The sequence below is a fragment of the Dendrobates tinctorius genome, unplaced genomic scaffold (genome assembly GCF_039654945.1).
Source record: "Dendrobates tinctorius isolate UK_male_01 unplaced genomic scaffold, ASM3965494v1 ptg000250l, whole genome shotgun sequence".
Taxonomy (NCBI): domain Eukaryota; kingdom Metazoa; phylum Chordata; class Amphibia; order Anura; family Dendrobatidae; genus Dendrobates; species Dendrobates tinctorius.
Genome location: NW_027361917.1, coordinates 6,833,102 through 6,854,352, shown reverse-complemented (window position 1 = coordinate 6,854,352; position 21,251 = coordinate 6,833,102). Strand labels below are relative to the sequence as shown.

Below are 21,251 nucleotides of genomic sequence, written 5' to 3'. Positions count from 1 at the left end.
AGGCTGTCACTTTCAGGTCAGGAAACAAACTGCCCCTTCTACAACTGTCTGTACACAGACCGCGACATTCTGATGTGTGAATCTGGTCTTGCGGTGCTTTCAGATTGGCCGATTGCAGCTGTTAAACCACCACTAGTTGGTGCTTATGGATTTTTTAGATAGGTCTACCCTTATTCAATCCATACTAAGCATATCATTGTTATCAGCAGCACACCTTCTGTTTACACAGGACAACATGCTGCCAAGAAGAGCAATCTTATTGACCACATGAACAATCAAATCATCCAACCAAAAAGCATTTCGCTAGTTCACCAAATGCTTGACAGCCTGTTTAGCATATCTGATAGGAAACCTTTCTTTACGATTACCGGCCTGGAACCTTAGGCTCTGTTCACACTACAGAATCTCCATATAAGTCAGACACATGCTCCTGTGTACTGTACAATTCAGGTGCATTGGCGCTTCATAAAAATAATGGGTTGTGAAAGTTTAAACGGCCAAAAACATTTTTTCCTTCCATTGATAGTGAGGGCCTCTATGGTCTTGTTAGATGGTACACAGTAACAGAATGCAACAAATGTGATGGTAACTGGTACAAAAAAAATTGATTAATAGAAGGAGGCAATACAGTAACATGGTCATTACTTTGATTTGTTTACAGGATGTGTAACAGATGAGGGAACTAGTTAGTTGTAATATAAAATTTAGACAGTGTTCCAAATCAGGACATGTTAATACTCGGCAAGGATTAGCCGGACGGACCGTGCAGAATCGTGTTTACACAGGAGTGGGAATAAGTTTCCTTGTAACGTCAAGAAGGTCATTAAACGCCGTATTCTGAAAGTGTCCGCGGTCTGTGTACTTGTGCAACTCGGCGCCCAAATTATCAGCAACCGTCTGCTGCTCGTGCCAAGGAAGGAATGGATCGTCTGTGGAACCAAACTGGATAATATGGTGACAGTTTGATTTAATTTTTTCCCATTGCCAAGGACGACTGAAATAACCTGAGAGAAAAGAATGGTTCACAATTGACAAATGGCTTACTTACAATTTAGAGTCATTTTTTTATTCCTGTGAACTAACGCACTTGGATTATTTTTTTCAGAGTGTGATGGCTTATTTGGATAAGGCTAGTTTCACATTAGCGCTTTTGAGCGCACGGCCGCCGCTAAGCCCCGCCTCTGCCGGTAGCTCCGCCTACCGGCGCATGACGCTGCATGCGTCCCCTATCTTTATCACTGGGGGCGCAGGCCGTGCGCAGAATGCGTTTGGCGGCGCATGCGCCTTTTTGACGGTGCGCTGAGCGCAACCAAACTGCAGCAGGTTGCGTTTGGCGCAGGTCGGTGCGCCGTCAAAAGGACGCATGCGCCGCCAAACGCATACTGCGCACGGCCTGCGCCCCCAGTGATAAAGATAGGGGACGCATGCAGTGTCATGCGCCGGTAGGCGAAGCTTCCGGCGGAGGCACGGCAGGGGGTGGGGCTTAGCGGCGGCCGTGCGCAGGCCGTCGCTGCGCTCAAAAGCGCTAATGTGAAACTAGCCTAAGCCAATAATCGACAAATACCCTAAGCGTTCTTACAAAGGGTTATGTTCCCTCGTAAGCGGTTTTCACGTTTTTAAGCGTTTTCACTGGCAAAAACGCTTACAAGAAGCATCCCATTCATTTTAATGAATTCCGCACTCTTTCTGCATATTGATGCGTTTTTTTTTCCGCGAAAAAAAACGCATCGCTGTAAAAAATGCAGCATGCTTATTAATGTCGCGGAAAAATCCGCATTTCTAACTATTTTCTATGAGGCTGGGGACGCTCCGGAAAAAACGTGCGGAAAAAAACGCACATTTTCTGGGAAGGAATTTTCTGCATACGTGGGTACATAGCCTTAGTCCCATCTATTGGGCTAAACACACTGACACCCACCCAACGAATTACCGTGGAACGGGCAGCATGTATTAGCCATCAGGTTCCCTTTTAGATCAGACCTGGGAAAACTGCAGCCCTCTGGCTGTTCCAGTCCGGCCTGCGGACCGAGACAGCTGAAGGGCTGAAACTAGCCCATGGGCCGCAGCGTGACGCAGTGGTGAATTCATTGGTGGAGGACAGGGCTGCTGGCTCCTTCCATCACTCAGAGTTTGACACAGCAGGTGTGATGATGTCATTTCACCGCGCTGCTGCTGATTCTCAGTGTACAGGAGCAGCGTGCCAGGGGAACGGGAGCGAGAGGAATGTCTTTTTTCCATGTGTATGGGATATTTGTATGTATAGAAAGAAGGATATGTGGGGGGCTTGCTGTATAAAGAGACTGAGGGGGACTCACTGTATATAACAGGCTCTGTGGGCCACATGCTGTATATATAGCAGGCTATGTGGGGGGCGCATACTGTATATAACAGGCTCTGTGGGCCACATGCTGTATATATAGCAGGCTATGTGGGGGGCTCATACTGTATATAACAGGCTCTGTGGGCCACATGCTGTATATATAGCAGGCTATGTGGGGGGCTCATACTGTATATAACAGGCTCTGTGGGTCACATGCTGTATATATAGCAGGCTATGTGGGGGGCTCATACTGTATATAACAGGCTCTGTGGGCCACATGCTGTATATATAGCAGGCTATGTGGGGGACTCACTGTATATAACAGGCTCTGTGGGCCACATGCTGTATATATAGCAGGCTATGTGGGGGTCTCATACTGTATATAACAGGCTCTGTGGGCCACATGCTGTATATATAGCAGGCTATGTGGGGGGCTCATACTGTATATAACAGGCTCTGTGGGCCACATGCTGTATATATAGCAGGCTATGTGGGGGGCTCATACTGTATATAACAGGCTCTGTGGGCCACATGCTGTATATATAGCAGGCTATGTGGGGGACTCACTGTATATAACAGGCTCTGTGGGCCACATGCTGTATATATAGCAGGCTATGTGGGGGGCGCATACTGTATATAACAGGCTCTGTGGGCCACATGCTGTATATATAGCAGGCTATGTGGGGGGGCATACTGTATATAACAGGCTCTGTGGGCCACATGCTGTATATATAGCAGGCTATGTGGGGGGCGCATACTGTATATAATAGGCTCTGTGGGCCACATGCTGTATATATAGCAGGCTATGTGGGGGGCGCATACTGTATATAACAGGCTATGTGTAGACACAGTATATAGGGGCTGTATGCAGGCTTATACTGTGTATATAGGGGGATGTCTGTATACTTAGTTCTGCTCAATATTAAGTGATTATAATTAAGTTAATAATATTGAGCAGAATTAATGTCAGTCTACTGGTTGCTCACTCCTATTATAGGTTGTAATTTGTGAGCAGGACCTTCACGCCTCCTGTAACTGTGTATTGTTTTTGTCTGTACATGTCCCCGCTTAATTGTAAAGTGCTGGTACTATATAAATAAAATTCTTTTAATGGCTGGGTGTGTTGTCTTCCTGTATAAGAGCTGGCACCAGGTCCCACAGTGGCAGTATTACGCTCTGGGCAATGTTCAGCTGGGAATATAAGATCCTGACATCAGCGTCAATACTCATGTGAATCTTACTTTAAGGGCACAGTCAGACGGATGTGTATAACACGGCCGACAATCGCATCACACGGACTGGCCCGCCGGGGATTGGCCTTTGAGCCAATTCCTGGCTGTATCGTCCCCAGCTGGATATTACTTTTATGATTTCTTTGAAATGCGGCATCAGAGTAAAACGTACATGACTATAATAAATGAGCCACCGTGTGGCCCTAATCTGTCTATCTCCATAATAGAGGTAGGCTGAAATTTTCACGTACCTCCTCACAGACCTGAGAACAGACGAGGTGTTTGTCTGCCCCTTTCATCACAATGTACTTTCCACGTTACTCCCACAGTACCCTCACTCATGTTTCCTTCCTTTGAAGTCCACACCATTAGGCCATGTGCACACGATGCATTTTTGCAGCATGGATTTGTTAACAAAACCTGATGCTAGCAAAGTGAATGAGAAACCTGAAGTGTCATGCACACGATACTTATTGTGGACTTGCAGATTTGGTGCAGAAAATAATTTGCAGCATGTCAATCCTCTGAGCATTTATCACCATTGACTTCACTCAAATCAGTCAAAAAACGCAAGGTTTTGCAGCTGCGTTTCTCCTGCAAAGAGATGAAGAAATGGTGCGGAAATTTCTGCATTCATTTACTCAACGTGTGCTCATAGCTTAAAGCCCCCGTTACACATAAAGATGTCCCATCGATCCCACCAACGATCCGACATGGATGGGATCGCTGGGACATCGTTAGGCTGATCGCTGGTGAGCTGTCACATAGACAGCCCCTCCAGCGATCAGGACCAGGGAGCACGCTGGTTTCTAATGTAAACAGAGGGTATCTAAGGCCTGTTTCACACATCAGTTTTTTTGTGTCAGTTAAAATCCGCCAAAATGGTGCAAAGCGGATCCGTTGCTAACTGATGTGAACGGATGCCACTGGACAGTTTTTTTGAGGGATCCGATGAATGAAGAATTTTAACGGAACCATAGCTGAGAGAGAGAATTTTTTGGGTTCGCCAGAAATGATTTCAGGGTTAAATTTCCGGCTGACTTCATTCCCCTGGGCATGCGCACAATAAAATGCAGATCCTGCTGCAAAAAAAACGTTGCATGGTCCGTCCAGGCATCTCGGCGGACGCAAAAAAATTGACGGATCCGCAAAAAAACGGATCCAACGGATGGCCATCCGTCAAGATCCGCCGGTAATGCAAATTAATGGGGAAAAAAACGGATCCGCAAAAAAAAAAATGGCGGATCCATTTTTTTTGCAAATCGGCGGATTTTGACTGATGGTCAAAAACGGAAGTGTGAAACAGACCTAAGAGCCGCGCGGCTCTTAGATAACCGATGTTTACCATTGGAAACCAACGTCACTGATCGCTGGTCTCTCGCTGCCACACGCAGCGATGCTCGCTGGCCAGTGGGAGACCAGCGATCAAAAAACGGCCCAGGACAATAGTGCATGATCAGCGATAACTGGGGGGGGGGGGGCGGTCGCTGATCCCCGTCACACAGCGATCTTGCTGGCGAGATCGCTGTGGAGTCACAAAATCGGCGATCTCGCTAGCGAGATCGCTGTGACGGGACTTTTAGACTCTTCAAACCCTGTAACTTGTGAGTGGCAGTTGATTATCACCCCCCGGACTTCTCCCGTCAGATCTTGGATCACTTTGCCCTCTGGCTTCCTCACTTTCTATCCTGTGACATTCTCACTCTCATCATGGGCGACTTTAACATCCCCATCGATGATCCCCTCTCCCAATCTACCTCTCATCTCCTTTCTCTAACCTCCTCATTCGGCCTCACACGGCTTACTAACTCTCCTACGCATGAAGACAGGAATACTCTGGACTGGGTCTTCTCACGGTTCTGCTCTGTGCATGACTTTACTAACTCCCCTCTCCCGCTCTCTGACCACAACTTCTTTCCTTTTCTGTCAAGAACTGTCTCCTCGCCCATCTCCTCCCACTCATGTAAGGACTTACCATTGTCACACTACTATCATATATTGCAGAGAGCCCTGGATGAAAGAGCACCAAGTACAGGCAGAAAGACCCAACACAGATGATGGCAACCCTGGCACACGATGCACACGTTTTCTTCAGCGTTGCTCAAGGTGCGCTGAGTGTCAGTGAAGAAAAATCACTTTTAGCAGAGGATTTCATCCACTATAAGTTCATGCTCAAAACTTAACTCTGCTCTTCATCTGGCAAAACAATCATACTTCACCACTCATCACATCACTAGCTAACAATCCAAATCAACTTTTCGCAACCTTACACTCCCCCAAGCACAGGCTCCGGTGAGGATCTGGTCACTTATTTCCTAGAGAATAAAACAACCACATCCATCAGGACATTTTTGCCCAATCTCCTCAGTGCTTGGATCCCCTTCCCTCCAGCACTCCAAGCTCACTTGATATCTTTGAGCCTGTTACAGAACAAGAAGTTACCCGGCTCCTCGGCCTACAGCCTGCACCAGTGACCCCATTCCCTCACATCTCCTGCAGGGTCTCTCACCCTGTGGCGTATCCAGGGGGGGGGCAGCTGGGGTAGTTGCCCCGGGCGCAGGCAGCAGGGGGGCGCAGTCGGGCCGCCCGGCCGCCTAATGTAGCGGTCCGCAGTATCTCCCCCCCCCCCCCCCCCCCCCCGGCGGCTGCGTTCTGCCGCTACCAGTCCTGGGAGTCGGCGGTTCTCTGTGTTGGCTGTCAAGCTGACAGCCGACGCAGACAAGGAGGCCACGCCGACTCCCAGGCAGCAATTGTACTTGGCGTCTATACAGACGCCAGTACAATTGAAGCTCTGACCGCCGGGTCAGAGCGACGTCAGCAGCGTGATCAGGTCATGTGATCACGCTGCTGACGTCACTCCCGGCGCCCGGAGCGAACGCTGGTGGTAAGTGTGCTCCTCTGTGGAGCTGAAGAACCACCGAATATGGGAGATGGGGGGGTGCTCATGAGTGGAGATGGGGGTTAATGAGCGGAGATGGGGCTTAATGTGGGAATGGGGGTTAATGAGTGGAGATGGGGGTTAATGTGTGGGGGTTAATGTGCGGGGGTTAATGAGTCGAGATGGGATTAATGTGGGGATGGGGGTTAATGAGTGGAGATGGGGGTTAATGAGTGGAGATGGGATTAATGTGGGGATGGGGGTTAATGAGTGGGGGTTAATGTGTGGAGATGGGGGTTAATGAGTGGGGGGTTAATGTGTGGAGATGGGGGTTAATGAGTGGGGGGTTAATGAGTGGAGATGGGATTAATGTGGGGATTGGGGTTAATGAGTGTGGGGGTTAATGAGTGGAGATGGGGGATTAATGAGTGGAGGGGTTAATGAGTGGGGATGGGGGTTAATGTGTGGGGGGATTTGGAGTGGGGGTACATAATGTGTGGGGGGATTTGGGAGTAGGGACGAGGGGTTATTGAGTGGGGATGGGTGTACTTAATGTGTGTGGGGGATTAGGGATGGGGGGATTTGGGAGTAGGGACGAGGGGTTATTGAGTGGGGATGGGTGTACTTAATGTGTGTGGGGGATTGGGGATGGGGGGATTTGGAGTGGGGGGTACATAATGTGTGGGGGGATTTGGGAGTAGGGACGAGGGGTTATTGAGTGGGGATGGGGGGTACTTAATGTGTGTGGGGGATTGGGGATGGGGGGGATTTGGAGTGGGGATGGTATTTAATGTATGTGGGGAGATTTGAGGACACAAAATGAAGAGTATGTATGAGGAAACAGTATGGGGGATGGGTGCAGACAGTAAGGGGTGCGAACGGGTGAATGCATGTGGACACAGTATGGGGAGTCGGGGATATGTGTGAGCAGACAGTATAGAGAGTGAGGGGGTAAATATATGAGGAGACAGTATGGTGAACAGGAGGGATGTTAGAGGAGACAGTATGAGGAGGGAGGGGAATAGTGTGTGGTGACAGTATATTGCAGATATTTGTATTTAGGGGCATTATAATGACACTTCTATCTTTAAGGGCATCGTGTGGAGATTTGCTGCAGAAGACCGGAGAAGATGGAAGTCTGCAGAGACGGCTGTGGATGAGAAAACTCATCATGGGGTCTGGACAAGAAGAAGAAAAGGAGACCGACTGCAGAGACGACGTCATCTATAAGGTACCTGGATGTAAATATTTGTGATACTGACTAATTCTCATGTTTTTATTTGTTAGGAACATTAAAGAGTTTGTCCAGGTTTGTGCTGAGTCTGCAGACATTCTATGTGACTGCAGACTTCTGAATTCTCACAGTGCTCACTGAACGCTGTCAGGATTCTCTCGTGCCGGTAATTTACATACATACGGTCACATGCTGACTAGACATGTGTGGCCTCACTCAATGATAATGAACAGAGCGAGGCCGGGCACGTCTAGTTGGAATGTGGCCAGAAGTATACAAATCACATACTTGTGCTGACATGACTGTACATCGGCAAGGGAGAATCCTAAAAGGGTGCAGTGCATTCGTTGTGAGATTCAGAAGCTGCAATGTCAGGATTCAGCTCTGCAGGTTGCAGTGTCATCACATGGACACTTCACTCTTATGCGATTTTCATAGTTATGGTCCTGTGACAACGAGCATCTCATCCTGCTTTCAGTTTTTTACTGAACATTGAGAGCATTAGGGAGAGCAGCTCGTGGGTACATGACTAACTGTGCAAGTCGCATATGTACTTGGGGGGGGGGCGCCGAACCAAATTCTTGCCCCGGGTGCCAGAAAGCCTAGATACGCCTCTGCTCTCACCAGTTATCACCACTCACCTAACTAAAATATTTAATCTCTCTCGATATTCTGGTATTTTTCCTACCTCATTTAAAACACGCCATCATAGCCCCTTTATTTAAAAAAAACCCCATCCCTCTACCAGAACTGCAGTGCTAACTACAGACCTGTCTCTAATCTTCCCGTCATCTCTGAACTCCTGGAACACTTGATCCACTCCCGTCTCATCCACTATTTCTCAGATCACTCTCTTCTTGATCTTCTGCAATCTGGTTTCCGCTCTTCACACTCTGCTGAAATCGCTCTCACTAAAGTCGTTAACGATCTATTAACCGCTAAATCCAATGGTCACTGCTCCCTGCTGATTCTCCTGGATCTCTCTCCTTTGCATTCGACACTGTGGATCCCCATCTCCTCCTCAATACGCTCCACTCTCTTGGCCTCAAATATACCACGCTCGCCTGGTTCTGCTCCTACCTTTCTGACCACTCCTTCACTATATTTTTTTGCCAGATCTCACTCCTCTCCTTGTCCCCTTAATATCGGTGTTCCTCAGGGATCAGTCCTAGGCCTCCTCCTTTTCTCTCTATACACCACCCCTATTGGACAAACAGTCAGTAGATTTGGGTTCCAGTACCATCTCTATACTGATGACACCCAATTATACATATTCAGGAGCTCTGTGTAGCCCTGTCCCCAATACTGGCAGTTTTCTGCCTATGCACAGTGGATACAGAAAGCTGCCAGTCAATGGTGTGGGCGGTGTTATACAGAGGTCAGCATTTAGAGAATTGCTAGATCTGCAGCAGACAAAACTATGATTTTATCAAAACTGCAGAAGCAGCACAGTAAGTGAAATATCACTGGAAGCTGGGTCTCTGCCCCTACAGCATGCTGCTCTCAGATGGGGTAGCAAAAACCTGGTGACATATTCCCTTTAAGTTGTTTGGGTACTGTAATTATTAGCATACCACTTTCTGTTTCGTTTTCATCTCCCAAGTCAGACGTGTACGCTGCCACAAGAATTATTGCAAATACTGGATGTGTTTCGGCAAACCTACAATACATAGAGAAAATATAGCAGCAGTCAATTGTGGCATAAGGAAGATATATCCAATACTGTATCTACAAAACAAGAAGCAGACAAAGGGTTAATCTCAGCCCCATACTGCAGTGTTACGTTTAGGCTATGTGCACACGATGCATTTTTCCTGCGGATCCGCAGCGGATTTTACCGCGCAGAAACCCTGCAGATCCGCATAGTGATTTACAGTACAATGTAAATCAATGTAAAAAAAAAAAACGCTGTGCAGACGCTGCGGTTTTTTCCGCGCGGTACAAAAAATGCAGCATGTCACTTCTTTTGTGCGGTTTTCCACCTGCTCCATCCTCCAAATCCGCAGGGGGAAATCCGCGGGGGGAAACCCGCACAAAAACCGCATTAAAAAAGGAAGAAATCCGCAGGAAAAATGCAGGACATTTGACCTGCGGATTTCTTCAAATCTGCGCGGAAAAATCCGCAGGAGGAAAATCTACGTGTGCACTTAGTTTCTCCGTATGTTTAATGTAGGTCAACAGACTAATCATAATGTGGCACAAGGGAGAGGTAGACCCTCAGTATCCATACCTCATGGCTGCCGCTGCTCCGGAGCTGTGCCCGATCAGTATGGTCTCGCTGTCGCACTGCAGTTCTGAGGCCATGAAGGGTAGCCATATTGATTCTCTTGCAGTGACTACATTTCAGAAATGAAAATAACACATATTCCATGATTGAAGCACGGTGATAAAGCTTTGGCTGAAGCACGCGTCCAGTTATTGAAGGATTAAACATTATTAGATCAGAATTCACACTTCTTCCATCTTGAGAGGTTTATGACCAGGTCAATTTTTTTTTTTTTTTAGATCTGACCATTGTCACTTAGGTAATAACTCTGGGACGCTTCAATGGATCCCACTGATTCTGAGACTGTTAAGATTTAGGTCGATATGTTTTGCGTTAATTTTCGAAAATATGGGAATTTTGCGAAAAACCTTGAAAAAAAAAAAAAGGACTTTTCAAACTTTCAATTTGTATATCCTTAAAGGGAAGGTGCCGCGTTTTTATATTATTTAAAAAATAAAACATGTTACCTAACATGGTGATTTAACCAGCTATGTATTGAATTGTTTTTCTCTGGGGGGGAGTTTTATCATTTTTAATGCAGCCGCTGGGGTCTGCCACTTTACTTTGCAGGTCTGTAAGGGTCGCTGCACGACACTTACTGTCTGCAAATACAGCAGCCCCTGCCAGGCAATCCTCGAGTATTTTGTAGTTGTCTAAAATCCAGAAAACATGCAGAGCGGGGACTTGAACATGTCACCTGAACCCCCGCGATACTTGGTGCATACCTGAGCATCCTAGGAAAATTTGAGGAACGATCACTTGCGCTCATCGCTAATAATAAGAAAGAAACGGACCCATAATTTGTTACGCAATTTCTTACGAACAAGAACATACCCCATATGTGGTCAAAAAAATGCTGTTTGGGCCCCTGGCAGGACGCGAAAAGAAAAGAGCGCCATTTGATTTTTGGAGTGTAAATTTGTCTGGAATAGATTGTGAATGCATGTCACATTTGCAGAGCCCCTGACGTGCCAAAATAGCAGAAACCCCCCCACAAGTGACACCAATTTGGAAACAAGACCCCAAGAGCAATGCGACTAGGAGTGTACTGAGCATTCAGGTGAGTCACAAAACTTTATAACATTTACATGTGAAAACAAAAAAAAAATTTTTTAAAAATTCCACTAAAATACTGTTTTAGCACAAATCTATAACTTCCACAAGGGTAATAGGAAAAAATGGACCCCATAATTTGTTATGCAATTTTTACGGAACGTTGCGGTACCCTATATGTGGTTGTATACTAATGTTTGAGTACACGACAGAGATTAGATAAGAAGCACTAGAAACCAGATTCCGTTTGAATAGATTGCTGGCTCCATTAGCGTTGCCCCTGAGGTGCCAGAACAGCAGAACCTCCCCCCCCCCCCCCCCCCCCGACTGACAGCTGGTCCAATGCAGGGCCGTGGGCACTGTTACAGCTGACCGTGTTGCCCCTCCCTTCACAATGACCTTTAGGCCGCTTTCACACTTCAGGCTTTCGGTATCCGGCATGGTGCAGCGAAAAACCGGACTACCGGATCCGGCTGCAAACGCAGACACCGGATCCTTCTTTCTGCCGGATATATTCCTGGCAGAGAAGGTTTCCGGGCATGCGCAGTGCGAAAAAACGTTGCATGCAACGTTTTTTTCCAGACGCCGGACCGGCTATTTTCTCCGGATCCGGAAAAAAATGGACACGCCACATTGCTATCCGGCCCAATGCGGCAGCAATGAAACAGCACGGGGAAAAAGCCGGATCTGGTCGTAACAGGCACCGGATCCGGCAGTCCGGTTTTTCGCCGCACCATGCCGGATACCGAAAGCCTGAAGTGTGAAAGTGGCCTTACACACACTCATTACATGCCTTAATTGAAAGGATAGGGCCAGGGTCTGTCTATTGCTGCTAACGTTCATGTAAATTTCCAGAAACAACAAAAACTGATTCTAAACAAGATGCAGAAAGCAGTGCAAAAATTGCAAGATTTCTAATCTCAAATTTTAATATAGATTGAGATATAGGGAAAAAAAATGATAAATTAAAAGAAAAAAGTTTAATGAAAAACCGGATTTAGCAGTCGGTACTTTTCTGATGACATGTTCCCTTAAATTATGGGGTGCGAAAGACGCAGAAATCAGATTCCACTACGGATATTGTGTCAGCCTGTCTGCTGATAATCTGATTATAAACCCCAGCTTATTGGCAATTATAGTTGTAAGGCAGTGGTACTATATGTGAGGGGCAATATGTGTCCCCCGGGATGGCCATAGGAGCGTATTAAGGCTGCTGGAGTGCATTGCAGTCACAGATATAGGTGTGATTGCAGTGCAAAATAAAAGTAAGGCTAGTTTCACACTAGCGTTTATTCGACGCAGCGCACGGCGCCGCTAAGCCCCGCCCCCTGCCGGCTTCCTGCCCGCGCCATCCGGTCATCGCCGCCTACTATCGCACATGGACACTTGCAATCTGCGCACCCTATCTTTAGCATAGGGTGTGCAGATCGTGCGCTGGCCGTGCGCTAGTAGGATTTTGGCGTGCGCTGCGCACTTTTGAAGGTGCGCCCATGTGCGCCGAACGCAGCATGCTGCATTTCGGCGCACCTTCAAAAGTGCGCAGTGCACGCCAAAATCCTACTAGCGCACGGCCAGCGCACAATCTGCATACCCTATGCTAAAGATAGGGTGCGCAGATCGCAAGCGTCCATGTGTGATAGTAGGCGGCGATGACCGGATGGGGCGGGCAGGGAGCCGGCAGGGGGCGGGGCTTAGCGGCGCCGTGTTGAATAAACACTAGTGTGAAACTAGCCTAAGTTTGGTCTTGGACAAGCTATTTGTCCAAAGCAGATTTAAGAAAACCGGGCATGGGCTTTTATTTTTGGAGCGAACTACAGGATGGTAGTGGGGCAGTTCGTTCCCTCCAGGCTGGATCTTACAAGTGGCCCATGGCCACAGAGATCATTTACAAACCCTGCAGTAAAGGGTTTGGGGGTGTCAGAGTTTGTTTGCTAGCGGCAGAGCAGGTGGCTCTGCAACAGCCGGTTTGTCTGAGACAACACAGAGCCAAGAGCTGTGAATGCCTGGCACCCTTCAGCGTGACACAGTGGTGCAGTTGCCCTCGGCAACGCGTCTCATGGACGGACTGTTGCGACACCCCGGCTGCGATCCGGGGGATATCGTGTGCTGTTAATTTTGTGAGTTGTTTGGACATTAAAAGGCAAACCTGTTTAACTTTCCTGGGTCATTGCATCATTACTGCACGGTGTGAACACCGCTGCACTACATAGTGCACTGGACGACAGTTCGGAGGGAAACAGTTCCATTAAAAAATCCACATAAAAAACTCTGTGTGAACATACGATTAGGGTATATTCATAAGGAGTTCTTTTTTTTACAAGTGTGCCAAAAGTAGGGAAATACTCAGCTAATTTTTGGCGCTATTACTATAGCTGTAGATGTCATTCCCTGCATAGGTAATATGTGACACCTCCACAGGATACAGTGAATTATGCCATCAGGAACATGGCACCTCTTAGAAACTGAACAAGCACACATTAGATTTGTTTGTTCAGTAGATTTTGGATGTGCCCTATCCAAATATCATAAGGTGAATGTTTCCCTACACAAAAACTGATTGTCCAAAAAGTCACACCATAGAACAGTAATAAGGAGGAAACGTAATGAAGTGCTGGGCTGTAGAGAGCCAAGACTGGTTAGAATGCATTCTGTGAAGGTGTTTAAAGGGCTCATCACATGAGCCAGAAAGATGGGTGCCGGCGAATGCGCACTTATGTTTTCAGCTCTGCCAGCAGTAGGATAAGGTATAGTGCGCAGGTGTGAGCCGCGATTTCTCTGTGCAGGTGCGAGATTTCACTTGGCAAGATGCATGACGAGAGGTGTCATCCACATCAATCAAAGAAGGAGGACGGCGGGCAGCAGCTGAGAGGAGGGAAGGACCGGACTGACAGGATTACCATACAGTACGGGAGAACTTAAAAAGGTTTCTGGCGTGTATACAGGGGAAGTCAGGGGGTTATACAGTGGGTACGGAAAGTATTTAGACCCCTTTAAATTTTTCACTTTTTGTTTCATTGCAGCCATTTGGTAAATTCAAAAAAGTTCATTTTTTTTTCTCATTATTGTACACTCTGCACCACATCATGACTGAAAAAAAAAACAGAAATGTAGAAATTTTTGCAAATTTATTAAAAAAGAAAAACATTTCTGCTTTTTTCAGTCAACATGGGGTGCATGGCGAAAATGAGGATTCCATTAATGCCACACTATATATGATGACACCATTTTATCAGCGACATTTTCCATGTGGCCATTCACATGTTCATGTGCTGTTGGTAATAAGCAATCACAACTCCCCACGGTGCTCATGAAACTTGGATGACACCAGTTCTGAGCGGTTACTAGTAGCATATTGTTGCCGCAATATACACTATCTCCTCAGCGACACCATTGTAGTGTTCATTTACATATCACTGCACTCCTGGCGATATTTATTGCACTTTCTTACATTATGATCGGTTTTCAAGCGCCGTTTGGTTTCTCTTTCAGTCTGTTTTTCTGAATACTTCCGACAACAGGTGGTTGTTGTCATCCAAACAGGCAGCTAAAAAACAAAATCTATTTTGTTGAGTCTAGCGCCAGTGGATCTTTTATGTTTTAATAAGTTAAATATTTCTCCACCGGTTATACTTTATATTTATAACCCACAATCACGATTTATTCAGCATGGAGTTAAAGTGCTGTACACGGAAATACGCGCACTTATACGCTTTGGCATGTTACAATGAGTTTGTTAATGGTTGTCTGAGAGATGATCTGCAGCGCTAAATGCGCAAAGGCACCGGATTCATCAAGATCCGCTGCTGGCAGCTCTTTTTGCAACTACTGACCACTTATTTAGCCGATGCAAAACCGGCTAAATAAGATTAAAATAGATAAGTCTCCGGGTCCGGATGGCATACACCCACGAGTACTAAGAGAACTAAGTAATGTAATAGACAAACCATTATTTCTTATATTTAGAGACTCTACAGCGACGGGGTCTGTTCCACAGGACTGGCGCATAGCAAATGTGGTACCAATATTCAAAAAAGGCTCTAAAAGTGAACCTGGAAATTATAGGCCAGTAAGTCTAACCTCTATTGTTGGTAAAATATTTGAAGGGTTTCTAAGATGTTATCCTGGATTATCTCAATGAGAATAACTGTTTAACGCCATATCAGCATGGGTTTATGAAGAATCGCTCCTGTCAAACCAATCTAATCATTTTTTATGAAGAGGTAAGCTATAGACTGGAACAAGGTGAGTCATTGGATGTGGTATATCTTGATTTTTCCAAAGCGTTTGATACCGTGCCATACAAGAGGTTGGTACACAAAATGAGAATGCTGGGTCTGGGGGAAAATGTGTGTAAATGGGTAAGTAACTGGCTTAGTGATAGAAAGCAGAGGGTGGTTATAAATGGTATATTCTCTAACTGGGTCGCTGTGACCAGTGGGGTACCGCAGGGGTCGGTGTTGGGACCTATTCTCTTCAACATATTTATTAACGATCTGGTAGAAGGTTTGCACAGTAAAATATCAATATTTGCAGATGATACAAAACTATGTAAAGCAGTCAATACAAGAGAAGATAGTATTCTGCTACAGATAGATCTGGATAAGTTGGTAACTTGGGCCGAAAGGTGGCAGATGCAGTTTAACAATGATAAATGTAAGGTTATACACATGGGAAGAAAGAATCAATATCACCATTACACACTGAATGGGAAACCACTGGGTAAATCTGACATGGAGAAGGACTTGGGGATCCTAGTTAAAGATAAACTTACCTGGAGCAGCCAGTGCCAGGCAGTGGCTGCCAAGGCAAACAGTATCATGGCGTGCATTAAAAGAGGTCTGGATACACATGATGAGAGCATTATACTGCCTCTATACAAATCTCTGGTTAGACCGCACATGGAGTACTGTGTACAGTTTTGGGCACTGGTGCTCAGGAAGGATATAATGGAACTAGAGCGAGTACAAAGGAGGGCAACAAAATTAATAAAGGGGATGGGCGAACTACAATACCCAGAGAGATTAGCAAAATTGGGATTATTTAGTCTTGAAAAAAGATGACTGAGGGGGGATCTAATAACCATGTATAAGTATATAAGGGGACAATACAAATATCTCTCCGAGGATCTGTTTATACCAAGGAAGGTGACGATCACAAGGGGGCATTCTCTGCATCTGGAGGAGAAAAGGTTTTTCCACCAACATAGAAGAGGATTCTTTACAGTTAGGGCAGTGAGAATCTGGAATTCCCTGCCTGAGGAGGTGGTGATGGCGAACTCAGGGGTTCAAGAGAGGCCTGGATGTCTTCCTGGAGCATAACAATATTGTATCTTACAGTCATTAGGTTCTTTAGAAGGACGTAGATCTGGGGATTTATTCTAACAGAATTTTATAGGCTGAACTGGATGGACTAATGTCTTTTTTTGGCCTTGCTAACTATGTTACTATGTATGTCCCATATGGCAGACAAGTCCAGAGACCCTGCAAGCCATGGTAACAAGTTTAGGCCACGTAAGCTGCTAACAGTAAAACAAGAAACATCCTGCCTGGCGTTGTCATGATAAAAAATAGTTCTTGGGACACTAAACAAATGACTGTACTAGCGATTCCAAGACCAAATCAATGTGACGCCAAACTGTTAGTATACCTGAAATGGAGACTAAAGGGGTCCGGATACCAAAGATTATGCCACAACGCCTTAATCCCAAGAGTTGAATCAGTGTGACATTCCCTTGTGAAGACCTCTTCATGGTGTTCCTGACCAATGATGTCCCATATCTGCTTAATAGGAAACAAATCGGGAGACCCAGCAAGCCATGGTAACAAGGCCACGCAGGCTTCTCACAGTAGAAAATGCAACATGGCCTGGTTGCTTTGAAAAACGGCTCCTGGGAAACATTTTAGAAATGTCTGACACCACTGGTTCCATGTCCAAATCAAATTAGGTTGTTGGGGTAACTGGAATGAAGACTAGAGGGGTCCAGTTACACTATGCCATGCCACGCCATTGTCCCGGACCATGACACATGGATGAAGCTTAGGCAGGATGGCTGCCCTCATAATCACGTACGGAAAATAGAGTAAATAAAATTACAATCAGAAAATAAATTGTATATAACTATAAGACAAAAATGTGTTTTACTTTCTGGTTTTAATTATATAAAATAATATAGGTGGCACAGTTTCCAATTCACCTGATACGACTCCCATCACAGTACGGAATTTAAAAGGTGGCATATAAACAATGCAGATATACTTACAAGGATCGGGCATGTTACGGAGCACACACTTGAAATTCGGAATCTGCAAACAAATGAAAACATTAAAGAGGTTCTATGCCTAGTTTTTAAATTTGAGAGTGGCATCAGGGGAGTGTTAGGACAGGGCAGAAATAAATTTAAGGGCTCGTTCACATGAGCGGAAACATCGGACGAGTGCCATCCGTTTTCTTTTTTTTTGATCGGATAGCACATGGACCGATGTTATTCATTCGGGCAGTGCTGATACACAATTTTTTCCAATGACAGAATATGCCAGTGAAAGATATAGCAGGATGCTGCAACTTCACTCTGCAATCGGATGCCACTCACACAATCAAGTCTATGGGTAAGGTGAAAACATCGGACTGCAGTCAGATTTCTGTGAAATCAATGAATGGAGAAGATGGAGACATTGTGTTCTCCACCTTCTCCTCACAGTGTGCTCTGATTCTCTCAGTTGAGTGCAGTCGGACATACGTGGACTCAGACAACGGAAAAGACTTTTGAGCTTCTTTAAATGGAGTTAGGCTCCCAAAGATAAGTGGTTAAAAGAAGTGACGTGACCATTATTTCAGGCGGCTTCAGCTTCAAAGCCACTGTATAGTATATTTCAGATCCAGTGGCCAATGACATCACAAAAAAACAAACACAAAGACCCCAAGAAAAATAAGCTTCAAGACAAAAGAGTTAAAGCGTCTTCCTCCTGAAAAACTCGCCAGGTTAGCTCATGTCTAGAAGACGTCATGTGCACATACCTCAGAACACCAAGGCATGTGCACAATGGACTTATACACGTGGAATCTCTGCAGAAGCAAAATACCGTAAGATGGAAATTTAGTGGCGGAAGTGTATGCGTGTCTTAAACTATGTTAACGGCTGAAAATTATTAAAGGGAATCTGTCAGCTATTTTTTGGGCTATGAGATGCAGCCACAGCATTACTCTGCCCTCAACAGGGCAGAGCAGTGCGCCTGCGCTGAGAAGCAAAGAAGAGGACTCATTCCTCTTGGTATTTGTTATAATCTACTGTATGTGATTATTGTTATGCTGTAATGTCTATTGTCTGTACAAATCCCCTCTGAAATGTAAAGTGCTGCGGAATATGTCGGCGCTATAAAAATAAAATGTATTATTATTATTATTATTATTATTAAGAGGACGTCATCGCTAAAAGACGGGAGGCGCCGGACCGCGACACCCTACGGACCCGGACCGCCCCTGGGTGAGTATAATATAACTCGGTTTCTTCTCTTTCAGGTTACATCGGGGGCTTATCTACAGCATTACAGAATGCTGTAGATAAGCCCCTGATGGTGGTGGCCGCAGCTCATAGTGCAAAAATGGGGTGACAGATCCCCTTTAAATGCTCCTTTTTGGGGGTATGTACACACTGGGTCTTTTTCAGTTGGATTCCTCTAAAAATGCTGCAAAAGCGTATCGTAAGATGAACTTAATGCACAGCAATGTGAAAACGGCATTGCTGTGTACACGCTCCATCTTATAACATGTCTTTTAACCAAATAAGGTTTGGAAACTGTGATGCAGTTAAAAGAAGTAGCACAAAAATGTCTCACTGGCTGAAGTAATGTTATGTACAGCACAAGCGATAAGAGACTTGAAGCAGCGATCGTCCTCAAGGGACTATTAAATAAAGTAAAAAAAAAAAAAGTTTTAAGAAATATAGAAAAAAGGGTTCAAATCACCCCCTTTTGCCTTTTAAAAATAAAGCAACATAAGAAAAAAAACCAAACCATACATATTTGGTATCACTGCCTTCAGAAATATCCGATCTATCAACAGATAAAGTAAATTAATCAGATCGGTAAACGACATAAAGAGAGAAAATATCAAAATGCCAGAATGTTTTTTTTAGTTGATGCAACACTGTAATAAAATGCAATAACAGGCGATCAAAACATTGTATCAATCCCAAAATAGTATCAATAAAAACATCAGCTCAGGATGCATAAAATAAGCCTTCACCCAGCCTCAGATAGTGAAAAGTGAAAAACACGAATGTTATGTGTCTCGGGAAAATGGCAACAAACGCAAAAAAAAAAATCCAATTTTTGTAATTTTTTTTCAACACTTAAAAAAATAAGAAGCTATACATGTTTGGTGCCTGAATATTCTTACTGAACTGGAAATTCATATTATCAGGTCAGATTAACCATAGAGTGAATACTGTAAATAAAAAAAAAAAACAATCGTGGAATTGCACTTTTTTTTGCAATTTCATCACACTTGGAATATTTTTTCAGATTTCCAGTACATTATATGGCAAAATCAATGGTGTCATTCAAAAGTACGACTTGTCCTGCAAAAAAAAAAACAAGCCCTCGAATGGCCATATTGACAGAATAGAAAAGTCATGGCTCTTGGAAGAAAGGGAAGAAAAGATGAAAATGAAAAATGGATAATGGCCCCGGGGGATGAAGGGATTAATAGGAATAGTTTTCCAAGTGTTATATATTTTTGAGGATTTTGGAGCGGATTCACTTAGAAAAAAAATTTAAAAATGGTGTGAACATAGCCTGAAGTATACCGCTGGGTTTTTGTGTTGTGGAGCAGACGCTATCCTGTAGACAGTGCTGTGATAATGGTGCAATGTCGCCGTGCGTGAATCCACTGGAAGAGCTGCAGCGTATACCGAAGGTAGAACGCAGCGGGGATGATGTATCCTTAATCTTATGGGAGGATATTGGACGTTCCACACCTCATAGTCTGGTTGCCATAGTTACAAATACCTTTATTTGTTGAGGAAATCCCTGTAACAATACAGTGTAAATAGAAGAATCCTGAGGGCTCTGGACATAGCTTTATACGTAACAGCTCCGCTTAGTGTTATTTTTTGTGCCGCCTGCAGCAACGGAATGACCCAGATACCTGTGTGTGACGTTCGGTGTTTCTGTAGCGCTAGCCTAGACCGTGGCATAGTACACAAGCTGTAAGCCCTCCTTCACAATCTAACGTCCTCTCGCATACAGACAAGTATCAGTATCGTGGACAGAAAGTCAATTAACCGCAGCGTATAGGTGGACGTTCACACTGTGCTCAGGACACAGATGCGCTTTGCAGATTTTCTCACCCTGTCAAGTCTCTTCTTAGTCCACCCATACCAGACACAGGACTCCACATCGCCTCCCCCATTGCCGGGCACTATGACAGCTTTTACCGGGGAAATCACTGCTGCAGCGGAGCCTCCAGACATTGCTCCACGTTACAGCAGCACGTGCCGGAGAAGGCTCCGCCTGAGAGAAGAGCATCATGGGAACTGTAGTTTCTGGGTACAGAGCTATATACTACATAGCTTTGACGCTAATAATAAACTTTATATAGCGCTAACGTATTCCGCAGCGCTTTACAGTATGCACACATCATCATTACTGTCACCATCGGGGCTCACAATCTAAACTCCCTATCAGTATGTCTTTGGAAAGTGGGAGGAAACCGGAGAACCCAGAGGAAACCCACGCAAACACGGGGAGAACATACAAACTCCTTGCAGATGTTGTCCTTGGTGGGATTCGAATCCAGGACTCCAGCGCTGCAAGGCTGCAGTGTTAACCACTGAGCCTACACACAAGTCTGTGGGTTTTCTATGAAAATCACAGACAGCACAGGGATGGCTCCTTGTGGACTGATAAAACAATAATGGATGGGGGGGGGGGGAAGGTTTTGTAGCATTTTAGGCCATATAAAGACATACTCTCACCTTTCATTATGTAGCAATGAGCCCCATCCTGAGCACCATCCAGGTATATGTATTAGGCCATCCTGGGCCCCATCCTGGTATGCATGTCCCCCTTCCTGGTATATGTGTCCCCAATACTAGTATATATGGCCCCAATCTGGGGCGCCTTCCGGGTATATATGTCCCCAAGCCTGATATATATGTCCTCATCCTAGGCACATTCCTGGTATGCATGTCCCCCATCCTAGTATATATGTTCCCAATCATTGACCCCTTACTGGTATGTATTTTCCCAATTCTGAGGCCAATCCTGGTA

The 21,251-nt window shown here is 45.3% G+C and overlaps 1 protein-coding gene across 2 annotated transcripts; it reads right to left on the bottom strand.

Annotated features, from left to right (window-relative positions):
* Positions 1–588: 588 nt before the first annotated feature.
* On the bottom strand, positions 589–20,484 carry RBBP9 (RB binding protein 9, serine hydrolase). 2 transcript variants are annotated; one of them, XM_073557446.1, is made up of 6 exons: positions 20,330–20,421; positions 17,243–17,285; positions 16,630–16,760; positions 9,895–10,000; positions 9,239–9,324; positions 589–1,004 (listed from the first exon to the last, which is right to left on the bottom strand). In XM_073557446.1, exons 3-6 carry the CDS (start codon positions 16,730–16,732, stop codon positions 778–780), a joined length of 522 nt encoding a protein of 173 aa, XP_073413547.1. In that variant the 5' UTR covers positions 16,733–16,760; positions 17,243–17,285; positions 20,330–20,421; the 3' UTR covers positions 589–777. The 2 variants fall into 2 exon arrangements, with proteins under 2 accessions (XP_073413547.1, XP_073413546.1); XM_073557445.1 differs by lacking the exon at positions 16,630–16,760 and having other exon boundaries at positions 20,330–20,484.
* Positions 20,485–21,251: the final 767 nt, after the last annotated feature.

What these genes read in the sequence shown, in the direction of transcription:
- RBBP9 (XM_073557445.1), bottom strand. Translation starts at nt 20,452, where the DNA reads ATGTCTGGAGGCTCCGCTGCAGCAGTGATTTCCCCGGTAAAAGCTGTC. An exon ending in CTAAGAAGAGACTTGACAGG is followed by an intron (nt 17,286 to 20,329) that starts GTGAGAAAATCT and finishes ATTTGTTTGCAG; the next exon opens with ATTCCGAATTTCAAGTGTGT. An exon ending in CCGTAACATGCCCGATCCTT is followed by an intron (nt 10,001 to 17,242) that starts GTAAGTATATCT and finishes TCTGAAATGTAG; the next exon opens with TCACTGCAAGAGAATCAATA.